General features: G+C 36.4%; 1 protein-coding gene across 4 annotated transcripts in view; it reads right to left on the bottom strand.

Moving 5' to 3' along the window:
* Window positions 1-11,881, bottom strand: part of LOC125663799 (lactose-binding lectin l-2-like) — a 17,313-nt gene extending 5,432 nt beyond the window's left edge. For 2 of the 4 annotated variants that reach the window (XM_048896169.2, XM_048896168.2), the window contains exon 1: window positions 1-31. This exon is cut by the window's left edge and continues 934 nt beyond it. Coding sequence is in view for 1 of the 4 variants with exons in the window: in XM_048896170.2 (XP_048752127.1) it covers window positions 11,689-11,740 (52 nt within the window). In the remaining 3 variants the exon portion in view is untranslated. Of the gene's footprint in view, window positions 50-11,688 lie in introns of those variants that run through there. The other 2 variants (XM_048896170.2, XM_048896167.2) reach the window with 2 other exon arrangements.
* Window positions 11,882-12,135: the final 254 nt, after the last annotated feature.

Below are 12,135 nucleotides of genomic sequence, written 5' to 3'. Positions count from 1 at the left end.
TCAAGAGGTGTTGCTGAACATGGGTGAAGCATCTCCACTTTTCACTTAATAATCTCATCCGAGAACAGATTAAGTGGGGTTTTTTTAAACCCTAGCTGCCATTTGAATATATTTGTTAATGAGATGCTTTGCACTTATTGTCCACTAATTTGATTACTACAATTAGTATGAAATTTGCATTAGCTTCTTTCATTACAAGCAATCAATTTTTATGTCAATGACACACTATTTATATTAAATTTCATTATCTTATCATACATACCCAATACAAAATATATTAGGATAATAATTATTGATTGAAAGACCAACATTGAATATTTTATGATGAATGAATACCGAAGAAAGTTACAATGAACGTAATGGTGAAAATCATCTGGAGATTTTTCCAGGATATGTTAACACATGGTGTAAAGTATGGAGCCCGATTGAATTCAACAAATTAGTTTCTCTAGCTGCATTTCAGAGTTGCAATTCTTCAGGGATATCAATTTTTGATATGTATTCTTCCTGCATATTTTCTTTTGTAATAATTTTCACATTCCAAAAAAATTCACCAATTTAAGATATTTCTAGTAACTGTGTTTTATTAGTGTGCATCTATTTCTAATTATTTTGTTTGTGTTCATAATTCATGATACGGACGTTTACATCAATCGAAGGCGGCATCTCTTTTCGGACCTCACATCAATAGGATGGGGAATACACAAATAAGCACATTACTTATGTTCCCCATTACTAAACAAGCAGATGAGGAATTTTCACAGTCTTGTATACTGTAAGTACACAATCCACGCTTACGTCTCACCTTTTTATTGCGTCCATGTATAATTAGCGACGTATTTGTATACAAATAATACAATATTAAGCATACAATACGCCGGTTTCGAGATACGCTTGAGTTATTTCCCTTTGAAGAACTCTCGTACATAGTAAGGCGCGAAACAACTTGTTTACATGCGGGAGTGGGACGAATATTCATCACTGCATAAGTGAATGTACTCATTAAGTCTCTCATACGCTGTTTCATCACCCGAATTCAACTGATACACAAACTAAGTAAGTGATAAGTATTCAGGGAGTAATTAGATGCATGGAATTCTTATTATATCACGTAATTTTATTGGTAGTAGGTATCATATCCAGGATATTACTTTCAAATATGACATTGTTTTTATGTTTCTGCTTTAGTAAAACATTTATTTCAATGGTATATTGTGTTTCCAACATTTACATATTTAAAGAGAAGCCGCTTTTAATACATTTTATCGTCTTTCTCACTGACAGTAGGTTCACTCTGTCCCACTTAGGCCCTCAAAGTTCTACTAAATGTACTTCCTACACAGGAGAGCTCTTATCTCGAAACTGGCGTATTACAGTCTATCTGTATATTTCATCACAATGCTTACCCAATTTGATGTGCATATCATAATATTTTGCCTGAATTTTTAAATACCAAAATATACTTAATGATTCTCATTAAAAGAATTACCAGCATTATTTCAATTTTTAATTGCACATTTCAATTGTACATATGAAAGATTCTTTGTGATTTGACAACTACATTGGAAATATTGTGTATTTTCACCAGTTTCACCGAATTATCTTGATATAATTTATATTATCATATTATTTTTAAGGCCCTCCATTCTTTTCAAGTTGCTTGATTTTGTAGCCTTTTTACTCAAGCAATGTTAAAAAGATTTCGCCATAAACTATGGAAATTTCAAGTTATTCAAAGAAGTTTAGAAATAAACATTCATTTAATTTTACAAATACATCTCTCTCTTCTAAACTACCATATGGGATTCTATGTATGATATATATGAGTATATAGAAATCTCATCCGGAAAGTTAATTTTCAATTACAAAAGGAATTGAAGTTGGTATTTATTCTCCCCTCACACACCATCAATGACCAATTTCTCTAGTCTTTTTGTAAGACATTACTTATGAAGGATACATGTTCACAGTCCTCATTTGCCGCATAAAAACCCCCATCTGATCAATGCTTTAAAAGCCATATGCACTGTACGTACACCATTTTTGCATTAATTTCACCTTTTTATTGCCTCGACGAATGGTACATATTTCATGAAAGTAGGTTGACGTCTACTGGATTTGCGCGTAAGTTGACATCTACTTATTCTACTTCAATGTTATCCCACTTATTCAAGTGAAACCTCTTTCCAAGTGGAAATGTGACCCGGCTTGATGGATGTACTAGTTTACAACCAATATTTATATTCATTACTGTCATGCTGTGTCATTCTGCGTTTTAATAATTTTGTATGTTTGTAAGTTATGGAAAAATTAATGTTTTTCTTCAATCATTGTTAATATCTTCACCTTTCATTGAAAGGCAGCCTATCGCTCTCGAATCTGATCAATTATCAACAATAGTTAGGCTGCTATTTATTAGATCGTAGAAATACAAATAATTTGTATGCTTTTTTTTATTTTTCGAAGAAAAGTGTGACAGAAAAGACGAGAATATTTTTGTTAGCGCAAGGACTTTGCAATAAAAAAAAATTCAAGTCGCCTTTGTCTATGTACTTTTTCAAAAAAAACAACCAGGTGGACAGAGACCCAGATAAACTACGAGGAAATGGTTATATCGAAGCTAAGCACTGCTAGGCCTACATCATCAGCACTCTGTTCTGGTCTTCAGATTCAACACACCCTCGCACCAACCGATCTTCCATCTTGTGACAACATATACATGCCACTTGCGCTCCCAGTTTCTACCAACTGGTAGATTTACAAAAACTTTATAGATACGAAAAATAATTGAACTTTCAATTATAAAAAATAAAATATTGCATTTCCTAACTTTGAATTGAATTATAATACTTTGAATTTAAAAGAAAATGAACTCGTAACATCAAGTACAGTATCATAACGCCGTACTAGCGCTTCCATTTCTTCACGAGGTGTACATCACAATTTAAAATTAATGATTATTAAAATAAAGTATTCAGGTTTCCACCATAAATTTGATTATTCTTATTCCACAAAAATGACATTATAGATACATAGTTGTCTGACGTGTTTCATACCAATTGTTAGACCGTTCTTAATACGCTAATTTTAACTATGGATAACTCCGTTTACCTCAATACGGCGGGTGTGAGCGGTCGACAGTGGATGTTTACTCCTCCTGGGCATCTGATCCCAGCTCTAGTGTGTCCAGTGGTCTGTGTTTGCCCAACTATATCTACTTTGAATAGCTTATGGGAGATATGGGATTGATCACTGTTCGTTACCTTCACCTTTCATGCATTAGGTTTATAGTAGACATGCTGGATAGTACAGGTATTAGATCATGGTGACTTACCAAATTAACACTACCTGTAATTCCAACTATTAAACATCAATCATTATAGTGGTGAGATTTGAACCCACAAATCTCCATGAAATAGAAACTTTTAGATACATGCTGAATAGTAGACATGCTGGATAGAGTGTTGGTAATATGCAATTGAGAGATTAACAGAGGTTGAGAAACACATTTTAACCTCCCTTAAACAGGAAAAACACCAACATGCAAACAATACAAAATGGATGCAATTGGAGAGGGGGGGGGATTCGAGGACTAAATTACGCAAAAATAAGCCACTTTAACTGTATTTGGTTGAGATGATACTGCCTAGTATAAAATATATTTGAAGTATTAACACTTTCTATGAGTCAAGTATGTGCAACAGTGATCGATTGATTGGGGTTTCATACCGTTTTGACAATATTTCAGCCATATTACGACGATTAAGTAATTGAAATATGTTTGCTTGTGGGTGTCCCTGACAGCAAGATCGTTATAAAGACCATATAATTTGCGAAATGCTGAATTAAGATAACGATCAATCTCGTAACTCCTATAGGGATAGTCTAATCCCCCTTCCCACAATTCCGTTCGCGTACTCTCAACATTGAGGTTAGGCACTGGTTGATTTGATGTATGACAAATTGCGCAATTTCAAAATGTCGGACAAAACAATCTTTAGAAAGAATACATGAACATTCTTATTTCACTTTATGACAACTTATTTCACCATTTCCTTTTGCCCCATGGGGATCCGGGTTAGAATAGTTCCTCAGTACCCCTTGCTTGTCGTAAGAGGCGACTAAATGGGGCGGTCCTTCGGATGAGACTGCAAACACCGAGGTCCCGTGTCACAATAAAGATCCCTCCCTGCTCAATGGCCATAAGCGCCGAAGATAGGCCGAAATTTTGCAACCCTTCACCGGCAGTGGTCACGTGACGTCTCCATATGAGTGAAATACTCTCGAGAGGGACGTAAAACAATATACAATCAATCAATCACCATTTCCATTTGTTAACTTAACGTTCTTTTCTTTTTATTTCCCATTTCGTTTTATTTATTTTGGCGAAATTAGCTTCGAAATCACACAATGAAAATTGTTTACATTTTAAATACGTGGAGGTATTCGAAATTGGCCTCCAATATTTACAGTGTACATCGTCTAGTACCAACATCGAAATTTTATTGTCGCATCCCTTGCCCAACTCTCTATTTTGCATTGCTTATTGGAGTTAAAAGATTGATCACTGTTATCTTCACCTTTCATATGAATGGTGAAGAAACTAACAGTGATCGATCTCACAACTCCTATAAGCAATAGAAAATTGGGCAAACACGGACCCCTGGATATACCAGAGGTGGGATCAGGTGCCTGGGAAGAGTAAGCATCCCCTGTCGACCGGTCACACCCGTGGTGAGTCCTGTATCTGAATCAGGTAAACGGAGTTATCCGTAGTCAAAACCAGGCCTAACAATCGGTATGAAACGCGTCAGACAGCATTTGACCCAACGAAAGGTTGTATTGGTCAACGAGATCGTTATAATGACCACAGAATTCGCGAAATGCTCACTTTAAACGAGACTGTTGGAACCCCTCCACCATCAACTTGTTTTTTCAGTAGCCTGCTTCGATTTATGAACTGACCATAAGCAGAACAAGCTCTTGCGTATCGAATCAGTTGAGAGATATAAAAACCATGTAAAGGTGATAATGGAATATTGATACATAAATATGGGAAGTTGACGATGGAGAAGCTGAAATCATCCCGTTTGTCATAAAGTTGAGTTGTTAGTTTGCCGTTTATACCTACTTTCGATAAAATATCTTAAGTATGAAGTAGAAGTGGACGACTCTGTGCTGTCTTTTATTTCGAGTTCACTGGGATATATCGATTGATTGATTGAATATTATTTAACGTCCCTCTCGAGAATATTTCACTCATATGGAGACGTGGGATATATCGAATCGACATATGAATGAAAATTATTATTGATAATAGATATATCTAAATGCCGAATTGAAGGCCACAGCAAGAGATTGTTTCTTCTCGCGTAGAAGTTTTTGAATAAATTATGCTTCATAGGAATATAAAAAAAGGTCAGCTAACAAAGGAGCACAACTCGTGCCCATGGGAATTCCCACACACTACTTGAAGACCTGATCACCAAAGACCACGAATATATTGTCAATGAGGAACTCTCGCAATTTTTTTAAAATTTAAACTTCAGAGTACCTGTGCGTGGAATCAGAGTGGCGTTTAACAAAGTAATTTTTAGATGACTGATCACTATATAGGAATATTTGCGTTTTCCATTTTTGTTGAAGAAGCAACTGTCTATGATGTCAATACGTCTAGTCTTTAATTTCGGGTGAGGAATGGTCGTGTAAAGTGTTGAAAAGTCCTACGTTTTGAAGAGGTTGATTTGAGAAAAGTTTTGCAATTTCAAGTTTACTAAAAGTTCTTTTTAGAATCCACTTTTCATTTTCACCACTTCTGGCATATGTAGTCGCACAGTACGTTTGAAGTTTCTCCTTCACAACTGTTAATATTTTTGTGAGTAGCTAACGTAGGGGCTTGGTAGAACATTTACTGGATCCAGCAATGTATGTTTGTTTGTAAGGGTTTTTATGAAGTTTAGGAATTCGGTATAGGTACGGTAACTCATTCATCCGACCCATGAAACTGATGCATGGTTTTGAAAAATTTCGTCTTTTGAAAGGCCGGTTGGAGTAGAAGTATAATTACCAAATACGATTGAATATTGTTTAACGTCCTTCTCGAAAATATTTAACTCATATGGAGACGTCACAATTACCGGACATTGGCTGCAAAATTTAGGCCTTTGCTCGGCGCTTACGGCCTTTTGAATACGGATGGATCTTTATCGTGCCACACCCTGCTGTGACACGGAGCCTCGGTTTTTGTGGTCGCATACGAAGGACCGCGCCATTTAGTCACCTCTTACGACAAGCAAGGGGTACTGAGGACCTATTCTAACTCGGATCCCCGCGGGAATCTATGACTTGTCTGTGTATTGATATGTATTTTTGTCCATCTAATTAAAATTAGATCCTTTGATCCGCTCATCTACTATCGCTACACAAGGATCTAACAACTCCCCATTAGAGGTCATCTCAAATTGAACTTTGTTGAGAAAATAGCAACCAATCAAATTCTAATCTCTTGACCAATCAGAATATCGCATTTAAAGGTCAGTCGGAAAAGAGAAAACAAACATATTTATACATGAGAGCCTAAACTTTGTGTCTGGTATTACGAAACAGTTCAACAACTTCAATTATTATAATAGTTTCACAAAGATTCACAAACCTGCGGTGATCTTAAAACTCTTTTCTTTCTAGTTGATGAACTCGGAGTTTTGGCTTTGAACCTGCGCCTACTTTTCCTGAAAACGGATATGATGCTATCGATTTCTTTCTTATACTTAATGATTTTCTCGACTTTCGTGAAACACATTACACAAACTCCCTCCGAGTGTGGCGGCAACTCGATGATCTTCTGTATGGTATCCCTTTTCTCATCGGTCAGCCTAAGTTTCAGCTTCGAAAGCTTCTTCCATGTCGCAGTACCGTTTCGATCAACTTTTTATTAGAAACGAAAACCCGCACAGACAACAAATATTACATAAACTATATATCCTGTGTTGTGTGGACGGTGAGGCTGGTATGGCCGCAGCCATTTTACTTGTTTGTATATACGTTCGGAAGTCGTCGTTCCGAGAATATACAATCGCACCGAAGATTCTCAAGCCAATCGCTGATTGGTCAATGGAAAAGTTCAATCTGAGATGGCCTCTAATGGGGAGTTGTTAGATCTTTGTGTAGCGATAGTAGATGAGCGGATCATAGGATCTAATTTTAATTAGATTGGTATTTTTGTATATGTCGTTCCCCATTTAATGTAGCAGAACGACCTAAATTTTCGATCGCGAGTCAACAACAATTGCATGTGGTTTTACCTACTGTTGTTGCGTTTGACTACATAGAAATTTCTAATGACATTCATTTTACTACATATATAATCTCAGGCCTAAATTTTGCAGCCCTTCACGAAAAGTCTACATATGAGTGAAATATTCTCGAGCGGGACGTTAGAAAATATCCAATCAATCAATCATGTCTACAGTCAATAAACATGAATGTTGATCATCCATAAATTGTAGATATTTTATACGGGTACTACCTTCTAACTAAACAAGATACAATAGTTGAGTTCTGCTGGATCCCACGTCATATTGGTATCCCTGGCAACACCAAAGCAACAAAAACTGTACTTCAAGATTATATTGCACACTTTAAAATTTCCTAGTGTTTTAAAATATGTCATAAAACTATGTAAATTCTATTGGGATTTCTGTGACACAAGTAAACTTTATTGTACATTCAAAACAAAGTAAACAAAACGTGTAACATCGTAATGAAACCCGAAGAGAAAGTGATTACTTCGAGAATATGCATCGGACATTTAAAATTGACTTATTCCTACCTACTAAACAGATAACTTCAGCCTGAATGTATTAAAATGTGTTGATTTTCCGCCCATAAACATGCTGTTTGCCTTTTGTGGCTGCTGTTGTTTGTTTTGTATATATTATTCGATGATTTTTTGGATATTTTATTTTGTCAAGTTTTTAATTTTAGTTGTAAAACAGGGGAGATCACTTTATCATATTCAGGGATTTTTATAGAAGCAACTTGTGCTGTCAGTATTGTCTAGATCTCCCCTTAGCTTGTTTTTGTTATCATTGTATAGAATGATAATATCTGTTTATTGTCGTCTAATAAATAACAATATTTCACACAATACTGGTGTTATGTTATGTTTGTTGTTCCATCATTATATGGAACTTTGCCAGAGCACCAATATTACATAAACTTTTTGGTAATTTGCAATCAATGCAAGAACTTCGACAATCATTATACTATACAATATTTACAAGAATGCGATTTTTTTACAGAAAGAATGTGAATATATATAATACAACTGTTCATATACTCAAATGATCTTTATTATGTCCGTCGAATGGGACGTTAAAGGTATCCCGTGTCAAGAATCACAAAACACCGTTTTCCTGATTTTCGAAAAAGAGTGAAGTTTGCCAATACAACCTATAACTTGGTCTAATATCATCTGACGTGTTTCATACCGATTGTTAGGTCGCTCTTGGCAGACTGATTTTGACTACGGATTACTCCTACCTGATCAAAGGATAGGGTTCACGGCAGGTGTGACTGGTCGACAGGGGATGCATACTCCTCCTAGGCACCTGATCCCACCTCTGGTGTGTCCAGGGGTCCGCGTTTGCCCAACTCTCTATTTTTGTATTGCTTATAGGAGTTATGAGATTGATCACTGTTCGTTATCTTCATGCTCGATGGTTAAATGGAACGCGAAGATAATGAACAGTAATCAATCTCATAATTTCCACAAGGAATTCAAAATAAATAATTGGGCATACACGGGCCCCTGAACATACCAGAGGTGGGATCAGGTGCCTAGGAGGAGTGAGCATCCCCTGTTGAGCGGTAGTATCTACCCCCATCAACTTCAAAGTCCTGATAAACTATTAGATGTGACTGGACAACAGGGGATGCTTACTCATCCTAGGCATCTGATCCCACCTCTCTTGTTTGCTCTACTCTCAATTTAGTATCCTTTATGGGATTTATGAAATTGATCACTGATCTTAATCTCCACTTTTCAATTGATTGAATTGCATCGCAATAGTACCTAGTTATACCATGTTAATATTAAAAGATAGGTCAAATGCTTAATTACGTTCAATGACGTCAAAGGTCATGAGGTGCAATTTTTCTAAATATACAGATATTGAATTTTGAAGAAACTTAAATGATTCATTTCAGTGTAATAAGCAATTTTGGAAGGTATATTTTAATTACAAAATGATAAAAACATAATTTGAAGGACGTGACTGTAATTTTACTGTGTAATTCATGAAAGATGAAGATATCGAACAGTGATCAATCTCATAACTCCTACAAGCAATACAAAATAGATAGTTAGGCAAACACGGACCCCTGGACACACCAGAGGTGGGATCAGGTGCCTAGGAGGACTAAGCATCCCCTGTCGACCGGTCACAACCACCGTGAACCCTAAATCCTGTTCACGTAAACGGAGTTATCCGCAGTCAAAATCAGTGTGCCAAGAACGGCTTAACAATCGGTATGAAACACGTCAGACAGCATTTGACCGAATGATAGATTGTATTGACGAACTAGATCGTTATAACGATCATAGAATTAGCGAAATGCTGACTTCAATCGAGACAGTTGAAACCCCTGTACCATCAACTTGTTTGTCAGTAGCTTACCTCGATTTAAAAACTGACTATACGCAGAACCAGCTCTTGCATATCGAATCAGTTGAAATATATAAACACCATATGCAGGTGATAATGGAATATTGCTACATAAATATGGGAAGTTGACGATGGGGAAGCTGTTTGTCATACAGTTGAGTTGTCAATTTGCCGTTAATATCAACCTTCAATAAAATATTTAAGTATGAAGCAGAAGTGGACGACTTCGAGCTCACAGGGATATATCAAATCGACATATGGATGAAAGTTATTATTGTTAATAGACAAAACGTCATCGATATATCGAAATGTCGAATTGAAGGCGACAGCAAGAGATTTTTTTCTTCTCACGTAGAAATGTTTGAATAAATTCTGCTTCATGTGAATATAGAAACAGGTCAGCTAACAAAGGAGCACAATTCGTGCCCATGGGAATTCCAACAGACTGTTGGAAGACCTGATCACCAAAGACCACGAAGTTATTGTCAATGAGGAACTCTAGCATATTTTTTATTTAAACTTCAGAGTACTTGTGCGTGGAATCAGAGTGGTGTTTAACAAAGTAAGTTTATGAATGACTGATCACTAGATATGAATATCTCCGTTTTCCATTTTTGTTGAAGAAGCAACTGTCTATGATGTCAAAGTCTAGTGTTTAATTTATCATCGAGATGATAAAACAATATGATAATTCTTCATTTACCCCAGTGTGCCATTTCGTAAATAAAGAAGTATTTTTGAAAGCATTACTGTATGATACAGCGTGAAAAACCATAAGATAGTTAAATGTTCATCACGAGATTACACGGGACAATTCACGTGATTAAATGACTTCCTACATGTATGTCTAAGTGCAGCTTTAGACAGTTTATAAATCAGGTTCAAAGATTAAGATCTACAATATAAGAAGTGCAATGTAAGTATGTGAGCCATCATGCCTCTATACACCCATACTCACCCCCTTAATACATATTGTTAACGTGTGACATAATAATATACAGGAACAAAGGCAATAAACTGGAACGACAAGAGCATATTAATAATAACCTGTTTTACAAATCATCAAGTTCCGTTATTGATGCATGTACCATATCCTCATACTAAACGTGAAAATCTCGTAATAAACATCAGAAAACTATTATCAATATAAACCCATCAAGGGTTCCAAAGGATAAGAGAAATGCATTTCACGTGAGGAATTTCTCAAACGTTTTAGGAGAAGTGTAATTACACTAGTTTCAGACTTCAAAAACCAAAATTCAATCAAACAAATGAAGTAACTACAACTTTAAATAGAGGTGTGTCCTTTCGTCATAATGTAACTTCACAGTTAACTGACACTCCGTAACCAAACACACATGAACTGTCTAATTAACCTGATGCAAGCACACATGAACTGACTAATTAACCTGATGCAAGCACACATGAAATGTCACAAGAACTGGTTAGCAGAGACAAAGAACTACCAGGGGACATGCATCTTCCTAGGCAATGATTTACGATTCACTGTGCAAGATAAAGGGATGTGTAGACATTTAGTCTTCATCTTCAAAACTCTTTTATAATTTCTTACTGAAATATTGCAAAAGACAAACTTTTTTATAGGTACAGATACAATAAAAGCCAGAACGGCAATTACCGCATATATATATATATATATCCGTGTGGTTAGTTACCCACATCATTGCCAAGACATTTATTAATAATAAAGTAATAGTTTACTCACTTGTCTAACAATAAATCAGTTTTTTCTTATTCTTTCGTTTATAACCCATCTCTATGGATCCGGGTTAGACTAGGTCCTCAGTATTACTTACTTGTCGCTAGAGGCGACTAAATGGGCAGTCCTTCGGATGAGACTGCAAAAACTGAAGCCCCGTGTCACAACGGGAGTGGCACGATAAAGATCACTCCCTGCTCAAAGGCCTAAGCGCCGAGCTTTGGCCTCTATATTTTGCAGCCCTTTATCGGCAATTTTGACGTCTCCATATGAGTGAAAAATTCTTGAAAAAAAATTTCTTACTTTGTCCTCTTCGTCCCTTACGTAACATAGGGCTGAAACAGTCATCCTCCATCTAACTCTGTTTTGAGCAATTTGTTTGGCTTCTCTCCAGGTGATTCCAATGTTATCTAGTTCTTTCAGCCTTGTTCTTCTCCAGCTGTGTGTTGGTCTCCCTCGTCTCCTGCATCCCTGTGGATTCCAGTCCAACGCCTGTTTTGTTATGTTGTTCACAGGTTTTCTCAAAGTATGTCCAATCCACTGCCAAAATCGTTTTTTAATTTGTTCATCCACTGGGTCTAGCTTTCTTGAGCGAGGCGTTAAACAATATACAACCAACCAAACTCTCTCTCTTTCTCTCTCTCTCTCCCGTGCTCGGACTGGACTGCTTGCCTTATCAAAGTCCATAACTCTGTTTATTCTTGCATTACAAACCGTACTATGCAGGTATCATTGGGGATATTTCGGCAA

The sequence above is a fragment of the Ostrea edulis genome, chromosome 1 (assembly GCF_947568905.1).
Source record: "Ostrea edulis chromosome 1, xbOstEdul1.1, whole genome shotgun sequence".
Taxonomy (NCBI): domain Eukaryota; kingdom Metazoa; phylum Mollusca; class Bivalvia; order Ostreida; family Ostreidae; genus Ostrea; species Ostrea edulis.
Note: the sequence above shows the minus strand (reverse complement) of the source record. Positions and strands in the feature narration are given on the sequence as shown.